Below are 25,802 nucleotides of genomic sequence, written 5' to 3'. Positions count from 1 at the left end.
TGAGCAGCTCTGGGCTTTCTTACAGGTTGGGGTCTTGCCTTTCTGTGAACTTCACTTCTTTCCCGTGTGGCTTTTGCCTTTGTCTATGGATTTGCAGAAGGCCTTGTTTATTCTAGACTAATTCTGTTACATTTTTCATGTATTGTACAGATCAGTCTCATTCTGTTTATTAACTTTTTTATAGCGTATTTTTTCAAGAAAAATTTAATGTAATCAAGTCATTACTATTGCTGATTCTTGAAAATTTAAAAGGTCTTTAAGGTCAAAATGATATCTTGTATATTAAAAAAAATAAACTGTAGTTAAATCTTTCATAGTTAAGTCTTTAACCCATGTAGAGGGGGTGTTGGGATGGTTTTGTGTGTGTGTGTGTGTATTGGAAGGTAATAATCTAGCATGCCTTTTCATTCTATCGTAGGTCTGCCTTTTTCTTCAGAACTCTTCTAGAGTCAAAACCCTTTGAGAGTAAGTTTTAGGAGTCCCTTATAATATGTCATGTAGTTTAATTTCCTATTAGTGGTTCGATTCTTTGTATGTCCGCCCTGACACCCTGCAACCTGTTCCCACCACAATGTAAGCTGTAGGGGGTCCATATAATTTTGTTTTGTGTATTGATATAACCCAATGGCATATGATGCTCAACAATATTGGACGATATTTGCTGAATGTTGAATGAAGGTAGGTTATATACACTCCGTTTGTCCTAACAGAAAACTTCCCATCGTTCAACGGGACTACATGCTAGTCAGCTCTGCCACTAACTAGCTTCGTTTCTTTATTTGAGGAAGCCATTCCCCTCTTCGTGTGTAAGTTAGTACCTTCTTAGAACTACTGCCTCTGCCGAGATACAGAACGTTTTCCTCATCTCAGACATTTCTCAGGTGTACCTTTGTGGTTAAGCCATCTTGATATCCAGCCCCGGTCAGCCAATGGGCTGTTTTCTGTCACAATATTTAGCTTTCTTTGTTTTAGAATTTCACATTGCTGCAATTGTACAAGTCCAATACGCTGTCTTTTATTATCAGCTTTTCTTGACCAGCTTGTTTTTGAGTGTTTTTTTGTATTCTGAATCTATTTTCAGTTCTTCTCTTTAATTACTATTTCATTATATGGATATACTTTATATTTCCTTGTTTTTAATCAATTTGCTTGCTAAAGGCTATCTGGATTGTTACCATTTGAGGTCTACTTTGACAAAAGCTAGTAGGGACTGCATGTATTCATATCCAAGGTTTTTTTTGGTGAACGTAGGCTTTTGTTTGACTATCTAAGAATAAAATTGCTAGATCATATAATAAATGTGTGCTAACTTCAAGAGAAATGGTGAAATGATTTCCAGGTGGTAGTATTATTTTACGCTTCCACAAACAATAGAGGAGAGTTCCAAGACTGTGCTAGACTTGGTTTGTCAGTTCTTTACTTTGGGCCCTTCAGTGGCTTTGTAAGGAGCCCTGGTGGTATAGTGACTTACACGTGGGGCTGTTAAACCACAGGTTTGTAGTTTGAGATCCACCAAAGATTTACAGCCTCGGAAACCCAAAGGGGCAGGGCTTACAGTCACAATGAGTCAGAATTGACTTGACAGCCATCAATTTTAAAGTTGTGCTAACAACTCATTTGTGGTTTAAATTTCACCTTCCCTGGTGACTAATGGTGTAACATCAGTGAGCATCTTTTAGTGTGCTGATTGGCCATTTTTATATCTTCTTTTTTAAAGTGTGCAAATCCTATGCCTATTTTTTCTTTTTTATTAAAGATTTGTGAAACTCTTAATATATTTTAGATACAAGTTAGATACAAGGACTATTGTTTATGTATGTGTGTATATATTTACACACACACACACACACACAGAGAGAGAGAGAGAGAGAGAGAGAGAGAGTCATTTCACTACCATTGAGTGATGTTGACTCATAGTGACCCTGTAGGACAGGGTAGAACTGCTCTTTCTTTCTTTCTTTCTTTCTTTCTTTCTTCCTCTCTCTCATACACACACCTTATACTCGTGTATAAGCTGAGTATTTCATCACATTTTTTTGCCATTTTTGTGGTAAAATTATGTGCCTTTGCTGATATTCAGGTCGGCTTATACTTGATTATATACAAGTATATAGTTATACACCCACACATCTTTTACTTTTCTCTACAAGCAGCAGTTTAAATTTTACTTTTGATCTTGTTATCTGTGAATAAAGACTTTTACTTTCACTCTTACTCTATTACTTTTCCTTGCTTTGTTGTACTGGCTAACACAGTGCAGTTTTTATCATTACCACTACCATTCATCTCTGTTCATGTTTGCTGCTAAATTTGTTTTATTTGTATATTTTATCCATAGATCTATTTAATCACAAATGAGTGTAAAATATCCAAAGGACTTTTTTTGTATATCCTAAGCAAAATAGATTGTGTGTAGGAAAGATTATGTGAAGGACTTTCAATATTTGTTGAAATGTTAAATTAATTTGATTGATTTGTGTATTGGTAAAGTAACCACAATACTGCGCTTAATACCTTTTTGCACGGGTCTGAAAGGAACCTGGGTGGTCATGTGGGTTAGGTGTGGGGCTGCTGACTGCGTGGGTGGTGGTCCACGCTCACTCTGAAAGAGGGGCAGTCTCCAAGGGCAAGATGAGGCAGAATTAACTCAATGGCAGTTGGCTAATTGGAATTCTGGGAATTTGAGAAGGGAAATAACCAAAGGAAAAATGAATATGTAGAGAAATAAGGGCCACTTTTCCAGGAATGTTGAAAAAATTCTAATAGCTCAGATCCAGAGCTCCCAGTAAAAGTCAAGCAAAACAGGTTAAAAAGAAGACCCCACTTGGCCTTATCTTTGTGAAAAATCTCCAATTAATAAGAGAAAGAGCATACCTTATATGTAGCCATAGATTAAAATTAGGTGTGAATGTTAAATTGACACCTAACTTCCTAACTCCAACACTGAAATCCATGTCTGTGGAATAAAAGTTTCAATAGTTTTAAGAAAAATTAGCTGCCAACCTGGAATTAATTTACTTTTGAAGGAAGAAAAGACTGAGATACAGCCTTTTTTAGACATTCAAAAGCTAAGAGTTTACCATCAAAAGCACCTATTACGTAAAAGCAATTTACAGTGATTTCCATCAAGCAGGAAAGGACCGAAAAGATCAAGGAAAAGTTCTGAAGTGCAACAATATATCTTAGTAAGGACATTGATAAGTAGGATGGGTAAGGCAAAAACATTACTCCAAATTCACAGAAACCTTTACTTAGCAACAGTAACAGTGTGAAGGAACTGTTTCTTGACCTATCCTCCCTCTAGCTCTATACACTAGAGACAGTGTTTCCATCTTGGACTCTTCCCTGGAAGAACTCTGTGCTCTTTTATAGACCAGGGCTCCCCGCCAAATGCGGAGTTGCCCTGGGCAGAGCGGAGCTCTCGTAGTACATGCGTTTCTCCCACGAGGCGAGCCTCAAGCAAGTCGCCGAGTTAGTGCACCCGCTGGTGTTGCCAGGGAAAGCTTATCTGGTCAAGAGGATTTTTTTTTTCATACAAACGGTTTCACTGGAACCGATGGTCGGTTTAAGAGAACAGCATGCTGCTGTGAAATTTTGTTTCCCGCTTGGGAAAAATGCCGCAGAAACTGTTGTGATGTTGAACACAGCTGACAAGGACAGCGCTATGGGAGAAACTCAAGTGTGGCGGTTTTCTCGTTTCAAAAAAAGGTCAAATGTCAATTGATGATAAACCTCATTCTGGGCATCTGTCAGCTTCCCGAACAGATGAAAACGTCAACTAAATCCATGAAAATGTCAACAAAACCTGTGTACTTGTGCTCGAAGCCTGACCATGGACCACTGAAGAGATGGGAAGTTATTTGAACTATCTTGGAGCTCGGCTCAGCGAATTGTAATGGAAGATTTGGGAATGAGAAGGGTCACTGCAAAATTTGTGCCTCCAGTTTAACTGACCAGGAAAAAGCTTGAGTGGAAACATACCAAACTTTGAAAGAACAGTTCCGATGAGATCCATACTTTGAGTCCAAGGTCATTCATTATTGGTGATGAGACATAAGCTAGTGGAAGATTCCTTCTTTCTTTTTTTTTTTTTAATGTGAGGGTGTAGTGCATTTGGAGTTCATTCCATCAGGTCAGACTGTTAATAAACCTTTCTATTTAGAGGTTCTGAAAATATTGCAAAACTGTGTGCGACAAAAAAGGCCCGATTTGTGACAGATGGGACTGGTTTTTGCCACCACAACGGTGCATCTGCTTACACAGACATCTCAGTGGCCCAGTTTTTGGCAAAACCTAGAATGGCTCTCTTGTCCCACATACCTGACTCGCCTGACCTCGCATCATGTGACTTATTTTTATTTCCTCAAATGAAGAGGAACATGAAAGGACAGCGATTTGATGACTTAGGAGAGGTGAAGAAAAAAAACAAGTGAGGTGCTGTCAACCATCCAAACAGATGAGTTTGAAAAATGTGGCCAAGAATGGAACCCACAGATTTGAGAAATGTTATTAGTGTAATAGAGAGTACTTTGAAGGTGATAGGTTCAGTTCATTTGGTAAAAAATTTAAATAACTTTGAAAAAATTCTGGTTTATTTTGGGTACCCCCTCATAGTACAGATATCTACAGTAGATTAGATAATGCACTATTATTAAAAAATAAAATGAAAACAAACCTACTTAATGATCATAAATATGAACTAGATCTGCGTCACCTTTGGTTTTATTTATTTATGAATTACGGTGAGGAGCCCTGCTTACATGTTAGGCCACGGTCCACATGGTCAGCACTTGGAAAAGACGGGGCTTTCCACTCCAATCGTGTTCCAGTCTCGGAAACTGAAAGGGAGTCCCCTGAGTCAGCATCTACTTGACGGCAGTGAGCAAAGGTCACAAGGAGTTGTAGCCAATTCAACACCAGGGAAAAAGATCACAGTAAAAAGTAAACTCTAACCATACACAATATGGATACATTTCAACAACACGGGATTGAAAAGAATCAGATTAAACCAGAAAGCATACAGCATGATTCTAAGTATATATAAAGCTTTAAAATGGGCACGACTAAACAATATGCTTTGAAAGCATGTGTGCAGCTAGGACCTAAAAGTGAGAAGATAAAGGAGAAGTTTACACGAAATTAAAGGAATGTGTAGCTGTAGTGGGGAAGGGGGGGGGGGGCACTCCATAGACATTTATTCCGGAGGTTGAGAAAGAAACTCATTTCTAAGGTTGTCACAGAGCAGCCGTTTCTGCAGCTGTTGGCAGAGCTCATCTGGGCTGGCTGGGGCTAGTCCTGTGAGTAGGTGGCTGAGGCTTCAAAGGTACTTTTCATCACAGTATTACTGTATGATAAGTGATAGGATAAAATGACAGCAGTAGATTGTGCCCTTTTTTCCAACTACATACTAAGTGGAATTATAAAACTTGCAATATACTTCAATTTCAGATTTGAAAGAACTACAAGTCTATAGTAATTTTTATACCATTACCTCATCTTGGGAAGTTTCTGAGATTGAACCATTTTCAGAAGGGTGTATTTTTTACATCATTTTTTGGGGGGCTCGTACAGCTCTTATCACAGTCCATTGTGTCAAGTACATTTGTACATTTGTTGCCATCATCATTCTCAAAACATTTGCTTTCTACTTGGGCCCTTGGTATCATCATTGGTTTTTTAAAAATCATTTTATTAGGGGCTCATACAACTCTTATCACAATCCATACATACATCAATTGTGTAAGGACATTTGTACATTCATGACCCTTCAGAAGGTCTGAAGACAGATAATTACTTTGAGGAAATTAAGACTCATGAAGATTCAAGTGACTTTAAAAAGTAACACAAAGCCTCTAGAGCAGTGGGTCTCAAACTTCCTCATGCCGTGACCCTTTCACACAGTCCCTCATGCTGTGGTGATGCCCAACCATAAAATGATTTTGTTGGTACTTCATAACTGTAATTTTGCTACTGGTATGTATCATCATGTAAATATCTGATATGCAGGATATATGTTTTTACAAATTGAACATAATTAAAGTATAATGAAGAATCACAAAACCAATATGTAAGTATATATTGTCAAATATTTCTAATCCCAAATAAATGAATTTTGTCTTGAAACATGGTGTAGCATGGGTAACAGTCTTCACGCAAGGTACTTGTTTGTGGGCTGACCCGCCTGGAGACAGATAGAGGAACAGTGTCTCGGTTCCTAAGACCATCGGAAATGTGTGTTTTCTGATGGTCTTAGGCAACCCCTGTGAAATGGTCGCTTGACTCCCAAAGGGGTCACGACCCCCAGGTAAGAACCGCTGAACTAAAGTTTCAGAATGTTTATTGACATATATATTTTATGCATCCATGAAAAGTACTTTATCATACTAAATAAAATGTTTACCTCTAAATGTTTGAAAGCATGGCTGCTACTATTAACTATATATTTTCTTATTTTGGAATATGCAGAATTATCCCAGGGGAAATGAAGCTACGTAGGGTTCTGCTGCCAGCCAGCCTGTTGCTTAGGTACACTTGAGCGCCCAGCAGCCCATGAGAAGTAGCATCCAGGGGAAAGGGAGCACGCCAGCGCTCCATTGGGAGAAATGCAGGAGTGAAGATAGACTTAGAGAAAGTAGTTCTGAGAAATGAAAATAACATTTAACACCAAAAACATACACACTAGTTGATGATCGATGCTGCTAAATGAAATTAAAATAGGAGATGAGATCTTTGTTTTTCTAACTTAAATTTTTATTTTTGCTTCCTTATGTCATTGATGGATTAAGTTACACATGGGAAAATGAAGACGTAATTCTAACCCTGAATTTTTAGCACAAGTTTTTCCACATGCAGGTCCTCGATAGAGTGGGAGGAAAATGTGGCCCCCCCTCCCCATCCAAGACTCTATTTTTAACTAACCAGCAGATAGGTATGTAAGGGGGATAAATAACATTTAGGAGTGAGCAAGCCTGGTAATAGTCAACCATTTGAGGGTCAACATTCAAGAGGAAGAGGACTGTAAGCAGGGAGGACATGGGATAAGTGATGTTACATTGTAGGGAATTGCAATCAATAACATGAAACAAAGTGTGCAAATTACTGAATAGAAAACAGATCTGCTCTCTAGACTTTCAACTAATTTACTATGGAAAAAGATGAAGTGTATCCATCTATGTATTTCAAATATATCCTATGTTGCCTTCAGTTCAGTGCAACTCATAGCCACTCCAGACATAACAGAACAAAACACTGCCCAGCCCTGCCCCATCCTCACAATTGTTAGGTTGAAGCTACTGTTGCAGCCACTATGTCAATCTATTCTATCCCAGAGAGGGGCTTCCTCTTACCTCCACTGTACCAAGTATGACGTCCTCCTCCAGGGACTCATCTCCCCGGCAACATGTCCACAGTACATGAGGCCAGTCCCACCATCCTCACATATTAGGAGCTTTCTGGCTGCAACTTCTTCCAAGATAGGTTTATTTCTTCTGGCAGTCCAAGAGATCTTCAGTCTTCCTTATTCATTGTCCAACTTTCACATGCATAGGAGGTGATTGAAAAATCACCTGTGTCAGGTGCACTTTAGTCCTCAAAGTGACTTCCTTGTGCAATAGATTTGCCTAATATGTCATTTGATATCCTATAGCATGCATCAAATTTAGAAGTTAAGATTGATAAAGGCTAACTGAGAACCCCCCCAAAAAAACACCCTAGAGCAAATATTGTTTAAACTTTTAAAATCTCTTCTAAAATGTGAAAAAAAGGAAATTATGCTCATTACTCCTATGTCTGATAAACAAGTTAGTATAAAAGTCCTAATCAATGCAATTAGAAAACGTGGCCTGTCAATGTCACAAACATAACTAATAAGAGGTTAGCAAGACTGCCCAATATGTACTCTTTTCAAAAGAAACAAAAATATTTTTAAAACACGGAAATAAATACCTTGGCACTTAACACAAGATTATAATTTTTCCATATACATAAGAGTTTTCTGGAGAAAAATTATAAACTCAAGGCAGAGAAGTCAGCTCAGAAGGCTTCAGTGACTGTTTTCTGGAGGGGGATTGCGAAGGAGTAATCACAATAGAGTTTCCTAAATGACTCAGGATGATCATGCAGGCTCGTTGTGAAGAAGTTTTAGGAAAATGGAAAACTGCAATGGTGAGATAAAGGCCAGCAGAGTGGCACTGAGGATCCCCCTATCACAGCAGCGTGGGCTGTTCATTCCTCAAGAGTAGCGTGGTCTATCCTACTAGGAACTTCACCCCATCCACCTTACAGCCCAGAGCTTGTCCCTTCAGCCTTCCTTTTGGCCTCAAAACTCAAAGGACTCTGAAAAGGAACATGATTTGAGTGCATTATCAGCTGACATGCTGCTGTTTTTATATAATAAAATTCCAAGAATGACTCAGGCAAGGCTTAGAAAGATGGAAACTTCACCTTCGGAAATGGGTAGAGCTAGATGGAGGATGTGTGGAGGGAAAACGCTTCCCAGGACGATATCTTTATTTAATAAAGGTTCCCGTGTTTTGTAGCAATACTTGTGAGGTGCCAGCGTGTATCTATAGGATCAATCTTGAAGTATCTCGTGGTATATGTGTGTACATATCTTATTTTGAAAGCAATTTTCAAATTGGTGTGCATCGGAGTAGTGCTAATTTATACTGCATCATACATTCCAAGCAAATCCAACAAAGGCCGTCTGTTTTTAAAATAATTTTGTTGTTTTAAATTAGGTGAGGTTTTACATTTCAGATCAACTTTGTATTCAGCAGTTTAAACTGCTAATGAAACTCGCCAGTGGTTTTATCATTCATCAGCTCCTTAATTTCTCTTCTCCCTCATTAAAAAAAATCATTTTATTGGGGCTCTTACAACTCTTATAACAATCCATACATCATCTTCTCCCTCTTATGGACAACTATCTTCCATTTCACCAAACCAACAAATGCAGTCTTGTCATAGTTTTTGTCTGTATGATTCTGACAGATGCAAAATGCTGTCTCCCGGTTATTGTTGTTGGGTGCTGCCGAGTCTACTTCAGTTCATAACAGTGCCGTGTGCCGGAGTAGAACTGCCCTGTCAGGTGTTCTGAGTTTGAATCTTTACAGGGCAGGCCACCAGGTCTTTCACCCCTGGACATTTTAACCATCGTGCCTCCGGTGCTCCTTATTAAATATTAGGTATTCTGTATACCATATATACTGAAGTATAAGCCGACCCGAATATCAGCCATGGCACCTAATTTTACCACAAAACGGCATTAAAAATATGCTGAAAAACTTGGCTTAATATACAAATATATACCATATATTCAGGCATTTAGGTCTTTTGTGATGTATGTAAAAAATACATATTTCAAAGCTTACTTGTATTTCAGCTTTCTGTTGTGTTTTTTTTCCTACGGAAATGTTCTGGTTCTATGTAAATTTGTTAATATTTTCTTCAGTTTTGATTTTTGTTACATACTTAAAAAGACCTTTCTCACATGATTGTTTTATAAATGTTTATCTTACAGTAATTTTTGTGGGTTTAAATCTCATCTATATTAAATTTATGTATGAGTACAGATGAAGATAGAGGGTCCTCTTTTTTCCTAAACTAACTAGTTGTGCTCAGTGTTTCAAATAAATTTACCAGCAGTAATTTGCATGCCCACCACTCAGGTATCAATCAGTTTGTCAGACTCTGCTGGCTTTCAGGTAGCTGGTCGGCCACCAGGACTTCAAATACCAGCAGGGTCTCCTAGGGTTAACAGCTTTCAGGAGAGCTTCCAGATTAAAAACAGATTAGGAAAGAGGAAAAGGAAGTCCATCTGGGGGAGGTTAACCCCACAAGCCTTAAGAAACCTTGTCAGATCCAGGGCTCGAAGATGTGTCGTGGTCACAGTGTCAGTTCATCTTGTTGCGGCCCTCCTGGGTTGGGTCCCTCTTGATAGCATATCCAAAGTAAGTGCCATCTTCTCTTCAAAGGAGTACTCTGTGCCTCCTCCACACAGAAGTGTTCATTCTTCGGCTGTCCAGGAGCTAGTCAGTAATCTTCCATACTAATTCAAATGTGTTGGCATTTGAAATCATTGAAAATACAATAGGTTGATTAAGTGTTCCCTGGTTATCAAAGTGACACCTTCGATTTTTAAAAATCTTTTCATTTGTGTTTATGTTGTTGTCAAGAATATGGATAGAAAAACATATCCAAATGCAACATTTCTGATTCAGTGATGTTGTCTCCCTTCTTTGCGTTGTACAACTGTTCTCACCATCCGTATGGAATTTGTCTTCCCTCGCTAACATGAATCCACGCCCCCACTAAGAGTGCTAGCTAATCCTGGTAGCTCCTGTTGCAAGTGTGATTCCATATCCTTATTAAAAGAGCATCATGCTCAAGGCAGACATTGTTTCCACTAGTAAATCGACACTATTTGGTTTTCAGACTTCACAGGATATTTGTGGTTTAAGGTTTAAACATTATCTCAGAGCAATAGATTTAAAAGTTAATCCAACTTCCATTCCTCCAAAAGGGCTAAAGTCCTTGAGAATTTAAAGTTCTATTTTGTGTTTCCCTCACTTTTGTTTAGGATTCTTCCAAAGAATCTTTGATCCAAATGTTCAGTAACGATACCTGTACATCAGTCACCCAGTCCCAGTCTCATGGCAACGATGCAGTGCTGTACACGGAGCCAACTACCCTCACATTCCATTCCTTCATCCCCTGCTGGAGTCGCCTGCCTCTGTTGCTCCAGGCTAACAGAGACCAGTTGTGCGTGGGTGGCCTCCTGGAAGCTTTTAAGACCGGGGACTATGAGGTAGAACCGAAGCACAAACACATTGTTAGACCAATTGACTGGAGTATTCCCAGCCCCAAACAGCTAAACCGAGGAACCAAATGTCATGAGGTGTTTGGATGTACTTAAGGAGAATCAGCACTTTCCCCCCTTTATACCAGTGTACACCTTATTGATAGTACTTAAATGATTGGATGGGCTGTCTTACCTTAGTACAGCTTTTCGATCATTGTAAACAGAAACTTTGCTCTATAAGGGTCAACAGTGCACTCCTCCTGCCCTCACATTTGACCTCCCCTCCCACCCCTGGTAACCAGGAATAATCCGTATACGGGAGGTAATATACTAGTTGTACCTTTGTGATTAACTGAACACAGCATAAGTCTTCAAGCTCCATCAGTGTAGCCAGTGTTCAACCTCATTTCTCCCCCTGGCCGAGTAGCTTTCTCTTGTCTATTGTATGTAGGTAGCATTCATGTGCTGATAAGACTGGGTTGTTTCTACCTTTTGGCTGTTTGTGAATAGTGCTAGAGCAAAGATTAATTCACATGTCTCCGTGTGAGTCTCCAAAGAATGGAATTGCTGGTAATGTGGTAGTTCTATATTTATCATGTAGTTTGCTCTGGTGGACAGGTTGAAGCTGAAGAAAATTACAACAAGCCCACCAGACCAAAATACAAGTGTATCTCTCCCGCCTGAATTTCAAGAACAGATTTGCTGCATTGAACACTAATGACAGAAGACCAGATGAGCTGTGGAGGACATCAAGACTATCATTCATGAAGAAAGCAAAGGGTCATTTAAAAGACAGGAAAGAAAGAAAGAAAGCATCAAAGTCGATGTCAGAAGAGACTCTCAAACTTGATTTTAATCATATAGTAACTAAAGCAAATGGAAAAATGGGTGAACCAGGGAGCTGAATTACAAAATTCAAAGGGCAGCTTGAGAAAACAATCAAATATTTAGAGTTACAAAACCAAAATGGAGGAGCACACTCATCATATCTTAAACTGAAAGAACTCAAGAAAAACAAATGCAAGCCTCCAGTTGCGATATTGAAAGGATCTGTGGGTAAAATACTATTGACGTAGGAAGCGTCAAAGGAAGCTGGAAAGAATAGAGTCCCTGCACCAACAATGACTGGTGGACATTCCACCAGTTCAGGAGGTCGTACGCCAGCAAGAACCAATGGTGCCGAAGGAAGACAATCAAGCTGCACTGGAAGCATTAAGCAAAATCAAGGCTCCAGGAATTGATGGAGTACCCATGGAAATGAAGCACTGGAACAGGGCGCCTCAGACTTTTTAAACGGGGCCAGTTCACTGTTCCTCAGACCTGTTGGAGGGCCGGACTATAGTTTAAAAAAAACTATGAACACACTCCTATGCAAACTGCACATATCTTATTTTGAAGTAAGAAAACAAATGGGCAGAAACACCTGGCGGGCTGGATAAATGTCCTCGGCGGACCGCATGTGGCCCGTGGACCGTAGTTTGAGGACGCCTGCACTGGAAGCACTCCCTCATCTAGGTCAGCAAATTTGGAAGCCCTCAGAAGAGGACGTGGAACAAGGGATGTCATTCAAGATTGCGTAACAGCGTGTGATTTGTGGCAGACAGGGACTAATTTTGTCACTACAACTCACACAGCCATCTCAGTGTGCCAGTTTTTTTTGCAAACATCATCCTGGCTCTTGCCCCACACACTTTATTCACCGGACCTCACTCTGTGTGACTTTTTTGTTTCCGTGAATGAAGAGGAACATGAAAGGACAGTGATTACAGATGAGCTTGAAAAATGTTTCCAAGAATGGAATTGCAGATTTGACAAATGTACTAAGTGTTATGAGGTGGGTACTTCGCAGGTGATAAGGTTGTTTTGTAAAAAAAAAAAAAATTTAAATACATAGCTTTGGGAAAAATTCCATTTTTGAGGGGGATGGATATCCCCTCTTCTATTCCCTCTCTCTTCTCTTACTTGTTCAGCCCGTGTTTGTTCCAAGCGCCAACGTTGTTTGCCTCTGGTGCCCTGTAACTCTGATGAGCCTCTCAGTGTCTTCCTTGCCTCCATTTTTTTGTTACGTCTTTCTTGCTGTGTATTGCCTTCCCTTCACTCCCTGTAGCTACTTGTCTGTCCTCCAGCTTGAGATCTAACCATCCCTCCTTCTCCCTCTCATATCTGCTCACTACCAAAGAATGTCTCACTTAGTGTGAATGCCTTTTCTTGACTTTTTATAATAATGTTTTCATAATAATATGGCATTTTGTATTAATTTTACTCAGCATGTCTTCCACAGTAATCCATGTTTTGAAAATTTCATTAGTCTTTAACATTGTATAGTATTCAGTTGTTTGCATGTGCGCCAAAGCTTGTTTATTTATTCTTCCTCTAATTTAGGTTGTTTCCATCTTTTTGCTATAGTAAAGTATTTTGCAGCCATTTTTAAACGAACTTCAGCAAAAGTTGCTCCCATACTGGTTATACATCGGGCTACTAACCGCAAGGTCAGGAGTTTAAAACCACCAGCTGCTCTGTGGGAGGAATAGGAATGACTGGGCTTTCCACTCGTAGAGGTACAGTTTCAGACATACTGGGGTAGTTCTACTCTGTTAAGCAGCTGGATAGCAGTGAATCTGACTTTGAATTTGACTGTTGGGTTTGTTCCCATCGTTTTAATGGGGGCTCTTACAGTTTTTAATCACAATCCGTACATCCATCCATTTTGTCAAGCACATTTGTGCATACGTTGCCATCATCATTTTCAAAATATTTTCTTTCTACTTGAGCCCTTGGTATCAGCTCATTTTTTCCTTCCTATCCCGCCCCTCCCTCATGAACTCTTGATAATTTATGAAAATTTTTTTCTTGTCTTACACTGACCGCTGTCTCCCTTGACCCACTTTTCTGTTGTCTGTCTCTGGGGGGGGGGTGATTTGTAGACCATTGTGACCCATCACCCCTTCTCCCCCAACCTTCCCCTTCCCCTCCCCCTCCTGGTATCGCCACTCATTATTGGACCTGAGAGGTTTGTCTGTCCTGGATTCCCTGTGTTTCCAGTGATCTGTACTCGTGTACATGCTCTGGCCTTGCTGGGTTTGTAAGGGTCATGGTAGTAGGGAGGGAGGGAGGGAGCATTAAAGAACTGGAGGAAAGCTGTATGCTTCATCAGTGCTATACTGCACTCTGACTGGCTTGTCTTTTCCTTGTGACCCTTCTGTAAGGGGATGTCCAATTGCCCACAGATGGGCTTTGGGACTCCATTCTACCCTCCCCCTTATTTACATTGATATGGTTTTTTGTTTTGGGTCTTTGCTGCCTGATACCTGATACCATTGACACCTCATGATCACACAAACTGGGGTGCTTCGTCCAGGTGGGCTTTGTTGCTTCTCAGCTGATGGCCACTTATTTATCTTCAAGCCTTTAAGACCCAGATGCTGTATTGTTTGATAGCCGGGTACCATCTGCTTTCTTCACCACATTTGCTTCTGCACCCATTTTGTCTTCAGCTCACCATCATGTGGGAAGGTGAGCATCACAGAATGCCAGGTTGTTAGAACAAAGTGTTCTTGCAGTGAGGGGAGTACTTGAGTAGAGGCGCAATGTCCATCTGCTACCTTAATACTTAACATATAAATATATTAATATAGATCTATTTCCCTATCATATATATTTACATATATACATGCCTGTATTTAGACTTCTATAAATGTCCTTTGGCCCTAAGTTCTTTCCTCTATTTCCTTTTACTTTCCTCCTGTTCCACTATCAGGTTCGGCCCTTATTTGGGTTTTAGTCATTCCTCTCGGCCACATTACTGGAGACACAGTGCAGGGATTGTGCCTGAGCTGACCCCACCAAACTGGAGTAAAACACTAAGGACATGCAACAGAGCAGCAAGGGGAGCAAAGCAATGAGAAGTGTCCAGGGAATACCAAAAATAGACTTTGGGGCCAGGGTTTGGCACCCCATCAGACTGGACCGGAAAACACTCCTAAAGGTCAACAATTTATAGGCTTTTTGTTTTTTTGTCATTATGTTTTGTTTTTTTGCTCTGTCTTGTTGCTGTGCTTATTGTTATCTCTGTATGTCTACCTAGATAAGATAGGCGGGATAAACAATCTGGAGGAGAAAACAACAGAACTGATGGTTCCGGGGAAACCAACCCAAGGACAAGGGAACAAAAAATGATCTAAAAGCGATGGCGAGAAGGGCATAGGATGCCTGGTGGGGCTTGATCAAGAAATAGATTGTTTCAAGGAGCACTGATCAGAAGGTCAGCCGTCTGAAAGCTCCGAGGCTTTCTGCCCCATCAAGATTTACAGACTCAGAAACACACAGGGGCAGGTGTACTCTGTTTTAGAGGGTTGCTATGAATCAGAATAAACTTGATGGCAGTGTGTAGTAAATTTGAGGCTTTTTTTATTATGGGTTTTAGATACTGTATAAATTTTAAATAATTGTTTGACCCGGTAATGGCTTATAATAATTTTATAACTTTATCATTGTATTTATTTAATTTTACTGTGACTAGCATATGTCTGTACAATGTGGAATCTATTAAGGTTATCTTTGTGGCTGGTTTTGCCAGTATGAAGATTCCTTCACTTCAAATTGAGTTTGTTGGTTTTGTTGGTGGGTGGCAGGTCAAAATAAATCTAACTAGATCTGTCTTATTTGATTCATCTTGATTAATGTCCACTAGATCTTCTGTGTACTGAACAATGTAAGTTACAGTCTCATAATTCTTTAGCAACATCTCAGAAGTTTGACGGGCTGCGGGATAAGCATCAGACTGCTATCCACATAGACTGCTGCCTATTTGGGGTCTTCTCATCATATTTCATATACTTTGTTTCTGTGTTTCACTTCATAATGTTTGTATGTATTTTTTTCAGATAATTTAGAAGGCTTGTGTTTTCTCTCATGCATAATTAGAAACGTCACAAGTTTACTTAATTTCTAATGTAATTTTTACAGGTTCTGTATTATAAACCTTGAAGATACTTAATTAATAAACTTTCTTTTTTTCTACCTCCCTTCCCTACTAGTATTGATCTTTGTATTGCAAAATTGCATATTAATCTTTTGTCTATCTATAAAAATATTAAAATGAATAAACTCCAAAATTTTTTATTCTCATATAACCCATTTTGCTAATTATGTCATGTTTACATTTTTATGGTTTCCCTTTATGCTCAGCTCTATAACGGTGATCTTCATGCTTCTTTTAATCCCAGTCTTTCAGTCAACTGCATTAATCACCATGGATGCTTTTGCCAACTTTTACTGTTGTTGTATGCTGGCCACCTGATGCTGACTGCTCACACCCCCCGCAGGGCAGAGCAGCATTGTCTGAGAGGTTTGCCTAGGTAGTATTCGCTATGGCGGCAGGTCTTTTCTCCACGAAGGACCCAAGTAGTGGGCTCAGGCCACTGACCTTTCTGGTAGCATCCAGGTGCTTAGCTGTCAGGCCGCCGTTTTCTTTATTGGTGTTTATCCTTTGGGTTTGGGAGATTCTTTGGTGCATTTTCAAAACAAAGTATTTGGTTTGAAATTCCAATGGCAGAGTAACTGGACATTAGTTTATTTCCACGAGGCCTTGACAAGTATTACTGCTCTGCCTGCTAGCATAAAATGTTTCTCTGCAGAAGTCAGGAGACAACCTAACTTGGCATAATTTTTTTCCTGAATATGCAAAGTATTCTTTGATGTTTGGTAGCTTATTGGTTTTGTGTATCTAAATCAGCTCTGATTAGATGGGAATGGGACAATGGTACCAATTCAACTGTTTCCATAACATTTTATTTCTTTAAAAAAAGAAAAAGATAAGCAAAAATGCCAGAATGTTAACATGAATTAAATATAATTGGTGAGTACAAAGAAATCTATAATATTATTCTCTGTGCTTCAGGGCATGCTTGAAATTTACCTTTTTTAAAAAAAGAGATGATTGCACTGTATATCTCTGTGTTCCAGTCCACCGTATAATTCCTTGAAAAACACAGTTTTGCCTTATTGGTCATGTGCAGCTGTGTTGACAATCACTCAATTCCTTTCTCACCATTCCCCATCATTTGGTTTTCATTTCCTTAAGTTTCAAGTAAATATTTATATTTTAAAGACTTTTGATTGGAAATTATAAAATTCTAAGTTTAAAATCTGCAGAGGCTAACACTAAATGGGATATTTTACTAATATCTGTTTAGTGATGTATTTTTGCTGGATTGGGGCTATTTTGAGCCAATTATTGCTCCAAACATATATAATAGAATTTAGGGACGAAACGCCACAATAGAGAAAGAGTCGAGTATTCAGAACACTTCCTATTCCTTTCTTTTAAATTAGCAGTGCTAATTGAAAAGGGAAATAAATCACTACCTCCATTTTAAAACTTCAACTCATTTTTAGTGTTTTAATACTAAGCTATTTCTCCATTTGCTTTCCTTCTGTGTTCAGGTATATGTCTCGAGTCCACGGTATGCATCCAAAAGAGACCACCCGTCAGCTGAGCTTAGCTGTGAAAGATGGTCTTATTGTTGAGACTCTAACAGTCGGCTGCAAAGGTTCGAAAGCTGGTATTGAGCAAGAAGGATATTGGCTGCCAGGAGATGAGATTGTAAGTATATTTAATGTAATATTTGGAGATGCCAACTTCTAGTTGTTGAACATTATTTACTCCCAACCCATAGAAATTTGCTTTCAGAAGCTTAGTAGTAGTTCACTTTTTGTTAACATTAAAGACTTCCATTAGTAGATCGGATACTTTCCTCATTGATTCTGCAGGGCATAAATCACTTTTAAAAAGACTTCTTTTTTTATGTTACATAGAATCTAAAAGTATAAGAATTTAAAGAATGAAGACAAAACAAACACAATCCTTCTACAATCTATTAAATTATTGGTATTATTACTTATGCCCATCAGTAAATTTTAGTAAATATAAATGTTTCAATACAATATAATCTTGGTGTCTTCTAGGTGTACTAAGAGGAATAAGGACCGGTTTCACTTTCACTTAGTTGCTTTAGAACTTAAACACAGGTTTGAACTAGCGCTGTGCTGTAAAGTAGAGGTCTTTCAAATGGTGGACTCCCCTAAATCAAGTGGGATAGATGAAATTTTAATTATCTTTATATTTTTACCTAGTTCTTATTTTGACTCCTCTTTTAAGCTATTTTATTCTTCTATTTTCTTTCAGTGCAGGAATCCCTGGGTTATGAATGTCTAATTGGGGGAGAAAACCTACTTGCCCTTTAATGTTATATAAATTTGCTCAAAATTTCTGATGACTGAACCAACCCACATTTGGAACAGATGCTTCATAATAGCCTTCTAGGCTTGACTTGCATCCCCTTGTTACCTAACCCGCTCCCAAACCCACTGCCATCAGGTTGCTCTGACTCACAGTGACCCTACAGAGGATGTTCGAGACTGTGAATCTTTACAAAAGCATGTTGCCTTATCTTTCTGCCTCTGAGTGACTAGTGGGTCTGAAACTTCAACTTTATGATTAGCAGTCCAACACCTAGTGCACCGTGCCACACTAAAGTAAGGCTAAATAAGAACTGTATGCATCTGTTCCAACCCACCTCCAAATCCCGATTTTGTGTCTGATCCGGACATATTCTATGCAGGCCTATATAGAGTTTTCTACTCTAGCGTACAAATAGTCATACATAATTTCTTACAAACAAGATTGGTTTTATGTTTCATTTCTCTTTCCACTTTTGTTGCTTTGGATATCTTTAATGTACTTTTGTTGCTTTTGATATATATTTTTAAAACATTTTATTAGGGGCTCATACAACTCTTATCACAATCCATACATATACATACATACATCAATTGTATAAAGCACAGCTGGACATTCTTTTCCCTAATCATTTTCTTTTTTTTTTCTCCTCTTTTCTTTTTTTTATATTTTATTAGGGGCTCATACAACTCTTATCACAATCCATACAATATTTTTAAAATATTAAAAATAGTTTAATATTTTTAATAGGAACATGTTATAGTTTTTAAATCAAGGAATGTGATTTAAGGTGACAGGTTTTAAATATAAGCTATTAATATAGTTAGTTTACAAAGGGATATATTTGAAAGGGTGATTTGAAAGTGTTTTATCATGAATTATCGAAAACCTAGTTATAAAAACAATTTAAAGAACTTTAATGGTGTAGGAAAAATTAGGAAAACTTTGGATCATATTTCCTTTTCTGGGTCTTACTGCATTAAGCCAGCCCTATCTAGTCTGAGAGCAATAAAACAATGAACACAATTAATGGTTGTGAGCTTGTTCATAGAAGTAGTTATCATAGGTTATAAAATTAGAAAAATTGTTCACTTACAACACATCAGTTTTAAACAGTGAAGAAAAGAAAATTTATATTTTTCACAAAAAGAACACATCAACAAAGAAATATTACTTTAACTGGTATCATTTTTTTTTAAGCAATAGAAATGGTTTTGGAAAAAAATTAATGAAATTGTTTGTATCTGACTTTCCTTAGAGAAAGGTGAAACTTTGTTGTCAGTAAAGAAACTTAACTGAAGACATAATAAAACAATGTCAAATCCTACATATCTATGTTTAATTATCAGACATGTATGAACAGGGCCACTGAGTAATTGGTACTCTACTGAATATTCAAAATTATCCTACAAGTAATAAGATAATGTAAAAATTTCTAACCCTGAAGCCCTTGGGAACTTAGAGACGTAGGCGTTTACCAGTAGACGTACGCCTTAATTCACGTGATTCGGGTTAGTGGATCGTGGTGCATTGTTTTTCATAAAAATCACTTGCAGTTGACTTGTCAAGTTGACTTATCCATTGTTTCTTCATTCCATCGACATGTGTGCTTTTGCTTCTCTATTACTTTATCCATACTTATTAAGTCTGTGCCATTCCACGTGCTTTCTGTATTGTATTATTTATTTTTGCACATGCTTGGTGCATATATTTTTAGCATTAACCTGTCCTTTTTATTGTTTTTTTTTTATGCAATCTTGTCTGTAAGCACCCAGTGTACAGGTTATTCATTCTATTTAATTCTTAATCATAGATATTTGTATAACTATTTGCATGTACGATAAGCACAAGTGGGTATGTCAAAATGTGTATAGTTTTATAAAATACACAGATATTAAAAATCCAGAGATAGTGTAGTATATAATAAGAGGAGGTAATATTGTGTGCATTTCCATAGATGGGGTTCCAATTCCATCTCAGACATTTATTGGGGCATATGACCTTGAGGAAATTTCTTACCCTGTCTGATCTTCAGTCCTATGTTATAATGCGGGCATGTTAATATAGAATTAATTTGATTGCTTTAAAAAGTAAATGAGGTTGTTAAGCAGGTATTTTATTTGTTGAATAGTAAGTATGCTTGAACCAAAATCTTATCTAAGTATAACAAATCCCAGAAAATTCTTGCTACATAGGTAAAACTTTTCACCAGAGTCTTTCAACTTTTCAGCCTTTATGCTCCAACACAAGAAGGTTTATAAAAAGGTTTTCCTTTGAGGAACTGTATTTTTACTTAATGTGTAACTATAAAATCATACGTATATCTCATGACCATTACCTGGCTATCCAGGGATTGTATACACATGTACTGTCATTTTTATGCCCTAATAATATTCTAGAAGGATATATAATTAAACCTATGTTGTCCTTGGTCACACCACTAGGATCTATGATTAAACTTATGTTATACTAGGTCACATCACTTCAGCCAATAAGCTTCGTGTATCTGAATTCTGTATCTGTAAAATGTATTAAGTTGATTACCCATGCAGGTGGTTTTGCCAGTTATGGACTGCAAAACTCAGGAAGTAGCATTTACAATGTGTTGTTGTAGGTTGTAAAGTCGATTCAGATGCATAGCAACCTCAGGTGACTGGCCCCCGAGAGTTTTCTTGGCCGCCATCTTTCAATGGAGTAAATCGCCAGGTCTTTCTCCAGTACTCGAGCTGCTGGGTGCGTTTACATCCCTGACCTTTAAGCTAGCAGCCAAGTACTTCACCACTGTGCCAGGAGGGCTCCTCCCTTCATACCATAAATTGTCAATTAGTGTATTTATTTAGTAGCATAGTGACAAAGAGCCCTGGTGCTGTAGGGGTTACATGTTGAGCTGCATTCTGCAAGGTCATCAGTTCAAAACCACCAGCCGCTCTGCGGGAAGAAGATGGGGCTGTCTGTTCCCTAAAGAGTTGCAGGCTTGGACTTCACGGGGCAGTTCTATCTAGGTTGATTGTGAGTTGGCATCAACTAGATGGCAGCTAGTAGCAAGAAGGATAATGGCGGTACAGCAACTTACAACAAAATCTGTATGTCATGAGAGTGTTAGAGAGTTTTCTAACGCACATCAATGTATTTTGTGGGCTGTGGCATCTCTCCATGCCCGCATTTAAATCTGAGACACCATCCTTTGTAGTTTCAGGGCCTCGCCTACACTGTAAATCACTTTGATGCCTCTAAGAAACTGAGTTACCAAATTGAGATTTTCAAGTTATTACTTATCTTGTTTAATTTTGGATTCAGTGTGGAGAGAAAAAAATCAAGTGAATATATATGGCCTCAGGAAAGCAGTCACTAGATGTTTTGAAGGGCTATTTATTTTTAAACCTTTAAGTCAAAGTTACTAATATTCTTTACTTAATCAGTTCTGCCATTTTAAAAATGGGTAGTAAAGTTCTTCTGTTCCTTCTGTACCTTATCAAAATAACTGTGGTCTCAGACCAAACCCACGCCCACTGCGTCCATTCGGACTCGGAGCAGCCGGAGAGAGGGTTTCTGAGGGGGAAAACCATCTTTCTCTTCTCCAGTTAGGCGGGGCATGTCTCCCGAGGGAGTTTGTATGGGTACAGAGACTAGGCTCTCTACTTCTGTTCACTTCCAAAGCGATGTTAGGAAGACGATGCTCCTTTGAAAACACAGTCTTATTTATGCCACTCAACCATAGTTGATAGCTTTAAATGCCAAGGAGTTGGTGCTGTGTTTGTATTCCACCTTTGCTACAGTTTCTCCAATGCTTTTTTATGGAAACTTGTCAAAAAGAAATAATATATATATGTACACATGTACTTTAACTGTTATTTTTACAACTGTGAGATATGTCAGTATATAATTATCTGAACCAACACCTTACAACAACATGTACTTTTATAGTGGAGTCTAACTAAAAGGGAATGAGCCCCGTTGTGCTATTGATTAGATTTACTTTAAAACATTTTGAGATGTCAATCTCTATCACCATTTTCATCCCTGTTTGGAGAAGCTGTGGCAAAATTAGAAATCTTTGTGGTGATATTTTAAATATGTTAACATAAATTAAAATATTTGAATAATCAAATATTTTAATTATTTGAGATGATGCAAGAGAAAAATAATAAAAATTAAGTTGATCTCAATGTAAAGCTGTTTATTTAGATATTAGTCAACAAACAAATAAAATATGCACTAGTCAACTTTTTAAACGAAAACTTCACTGAGCCGGTAAACACAGTTGTAAATTTTCTATATTTATCTTTAATTTCCAGATTTCTTTAAAAGATACAATAGGATATAAATCATTCAGGTAAAGGTAAACAGGAAAAGATTTTCATAGCTTTTGAAATTATAGACCAAGGCACGGGGTAAAACTCTGATGCTTCACAAATATTAAAACTCTTGAGAAATACTACATGCTCCCATGGCTCACAGATTACTCCATCAACTGCTTCCTCTAAAGAATCACAGATGAACGACCAGATTCAGTCCATAGTTCCCCACAGTACTCTATCCCTTTTAGTCTTGAAACTTGACAAGGATATTTCTTGGGTAGAATTTTCCATTTATTGTGCTTAAATTAGGGATCTGTGGCTCCCTTTGTAAGAAGTATAACTATCTCAGCGTGAGTTAGACTTTTAACTCATCACATACTCATTAAAGATGGTGATTATTTTTAAATTCTCTGAAGATTTATACAGAGTTTCAGCCCAGGAAGATCTTATAAAATTATATCTTGTAATGCATTATTAGGAGAGGTAAGCTTGTAAGTAAAGCATACCAAACCATGTGGTTTGAAATTGAACCTTTTATTTTATGGTGACAAATTTTAACGTTTTTCATGATCCATACACACAGTTAGGCCTCTACCCCCTTTCGATTTGACAGGATTCTACCGATGTGACATTAAATAATTTGTCAACAGTATTTACAATGGCAAAAACGAAAAATTGTAAAACTACTTTTCACCTGCCAAATTACCCTCAGGCTTGCTCCCTCTCTGTTTTATTTTGGGTTTTTTTTTTCCCTTTTATATATAGACACTGTCAGGACTAAGGTAGAAATGATAGCTAAGGTTTTTGTTTAGTGTTCCTCTACTAGTGTATGGTTCCTTCTGATTTGAGTAAATGCAAACAGAAATCCAGACCTTCTCTGTTATATCCTTGTGCTGTATTTATTTTAGCACAATCCAATTTATACTGCCTGCAATATTTTTCTCATAGAATTTTAAAGTATGAGATCTAAAAGGCATCTTTTTAAATGAAAAGGTAAAATTCCTTATTCTTTGCTTTATTGTCTTTTACTGTTATTTAAAAGTATAATTAATGAAAATACACATTTTGAAGATGAGGTTAGCATGTTGGGGATTGTTGTTAGGCACTGTCAGATCAGCTCACTCAGAGAGACCCGGTGGGACAAAGTGGAGCTGCCCAACAAGGTTCTGTTAGCTGCCTCCTTTCAACCTTGGAGCTGCTGGCTGGTTCCCTTTGATGAGCCGCCAAGCGCCCAACTACTATGCCATCAAGGACCCTGGTAGTCTAGTGGGGATTGTTGTTACTGTGTGCTATCAGCTGATTCCAACTCATAGCAAATGGGCTTAAAATTTCATTTAGAGATGGGAAAAATATAGAGGCCTTTTATCCCTGTCATCCTATGCTTCTCCCAAACCAGAAAAGTTTAGATTTATATATTCCTTGAAATTTAGTTACGCTGACATAATTTTTTTTGAGAATACTAGCAACAGAGGCTTACCAAACTCAAGACTGAGCCTGAACTCTGCTGAACCTCTTTCCTGAGAGGCTTAAATATAATAGGATTATTTTAAAATTTTAGATCATTTGTTGTATTCAGTTGTCATCAATTAAATCATGTTTCAAATACCCTAAATGCCAACATTGATGACTCTAGTATACTGATGATTTTTAAGTTAAATATATTTGATTCTCTGGTAATTATGTACAGAACCGAGTATTTCTTCCAAATGTCAATCTGCAAAAGATAATTATTAATTAAGCTATTAAAGTAATAAGTGATTATTAATTCACTAGGGAGCAAATATACTTTGGTTCTATGTGTATTCAAATATACACATTCTATACTCAGAAATTATTGCTTTAGTAAAAAATTTTCATTTTATTCAGTTGTATATTATGGGTCATACTATTCTGTGTTCTTTTAAGCTTACATTGTGTGTGTGTATGTATGTGTGTGTGTATGTGTGTGTGTGAAGGTTGAGTTCTTTTATTCTTTCTCCTGTCTAAATTCCCTTTCACTGAAAATATTTCCATATTTTTAATATTTTTAAAATATTATAAGTTACTAGAGATATTCGCTCATTTTTCTTAGCTCCTAATGCATCATAATTTAACAGAATTAAACTCTATCTGGAATTGTAAATAATTTTACATTGTATATTAAACACATATATATTTATCTGCTCATTAAGAAGAACAGAATTACTTCAAAAATAAACATCTGAATTATTCATCAGGGTAGATTGTAACTGGAAGACGCATTCCAGATTTCCATTTCCTGTGCTACATGACTTTGAACAAATTTGTTGCTGTGCTTCAGTTTTATCCTAAAATAAGTCAGTATTTCCTGCTTGAGTGAACTTACAGAAATGTTGAGAGACAAAGTAGATAGGGAATTTTTAAATTCCTAGAAAATAAATGCACACATTTTGTATAAGCCGAGTTTTTCAGCACATTTTTAATGCAGTTTTTGTGGTAAAATTGGGTGCCTCAACTGATATTCAGGTTGGCTTATACTCAAGTATGTACGGTAATTATAAATGTTACATAATTGTGTGGCTTAATCAGTCCTTGTTTTATACATGGTAGCAACAAGACATAATCTTAGTTATATGAGCTAGCCCTTATCCATTACTACATTGTGCTGGGCTCTGTTCTAATCTGCGATCTCATTTGATTCTAGCAAAACCTAGGAGCTATGACTGTGTTCATTGTCTGGGTAGAAAATAACATACGCAGAAACTAGGGATGTAGTCCACGGTTGCACAGATGATTAATGAAGGCCAGAGCTGGGATGGAACTCCTCTGGTTCCAGAGATGCTGGTCGTAAGCAAATATGGTGAATGTTTGACAGAGTTAGATAAATAGACTGCCGCTGGATGATGTATTTTTTAACCTACCAGGTTCTAAAAACAACCTTTATAAATTTTCTACTTGTGTTGAAGCTTACTACTATAACATTCATTGCTCTTAGTTTGTTTTCAATCCAGTTATAACTCACTTCAAATCACTAAGACATGCAAGTCTTGTGTAAATATATAGCGTCACTACGTTTGTGAGTAAAATGTTTTTCTAACATCATCACAGGACTCATGACATGAATTCCCAAAGAGAGATTTTCTCTAACATCCATTTGTAGCTTTCATGTTAGTGTGAAAAGTTTCCTCTGAACAATTCTTGAGTTTGCATGCTACTGTCTTTTCTGTATCAAATAGTGCATTGATAGATTATCAAGTAATATCACCTGCAAAATAATATAAGTTGTATAGCAAAAGATACCGTTTGACCTATATGAAGTCCCGTTAGCCCTGTGTATTACCTGATATTGAGCAAAGTTATAGTAGAGAGACCAAGATTATTTTGTTTTTATTTTGAAAGGCCTACAGTATGCAGCCTTTCTCCAGGACAGCAGCCCCAAACAAGGTGAACTAATTTTGCACTACGTTCTTTTACATTAATTCTAACTTTCTAAATTATATTTCTA

The 25,802-nt window shown here is 37.7% G+C and overlaps 1 protein-coding gene across 11 annotated transcripts in view; it reads left to right on the top strand.

Moving 5' to 3' along the window:
- Nucleotides 1-25,802, top strand: part of ZMYND11 (zinc finger MYND-type containing 11) — a 136,772-nt gene that overhangs the window by 70,242 nt on the left and 40,728 nt on the right. For 7 of the 11 annotated variants that reach the window (XM_075550154.1, XM_075550151.1, XM_075550147.1 and 4 more), the window contains 2 exons: nucleotides 17,246-17,405; nucleotides 25,697-25,741. In XM_075550154.1, the coding sequence (XP_075406269.1) occupies nucleotides 17,246-17,405; nucleotides 25,697-25,741 (205 nt within the window). The remainder of the gene's footprint in view (nucleotides 1-17,245; nucleotides 17,406-25,696; nucleotides 25,742-25,802) is intronic. The other 4 variants (XM_075550158.1, XM_075550156.1, XM_075550155.1 and 1 more) reach the window with 1 other exon arrangement.

Source organism: Tenrec ecaudatus, chromosome 5 (genome assembly GCF_050624435.1).
Source record: "Tenrec ecaudatus isolate mTenEca1 chromosome 5, mTenEca1.hap1, whole genome shotgun sequence".
Lineage (NCBI taxonomy): Eukaryota > Metazoa > Chordata > Mammalia > Afrosoricida > Tenrecidae > Tenrec > Tenrec ecaudatus.
This window is presented reverse-complemented; position numbering and strand designations above follow the sequence as displayed.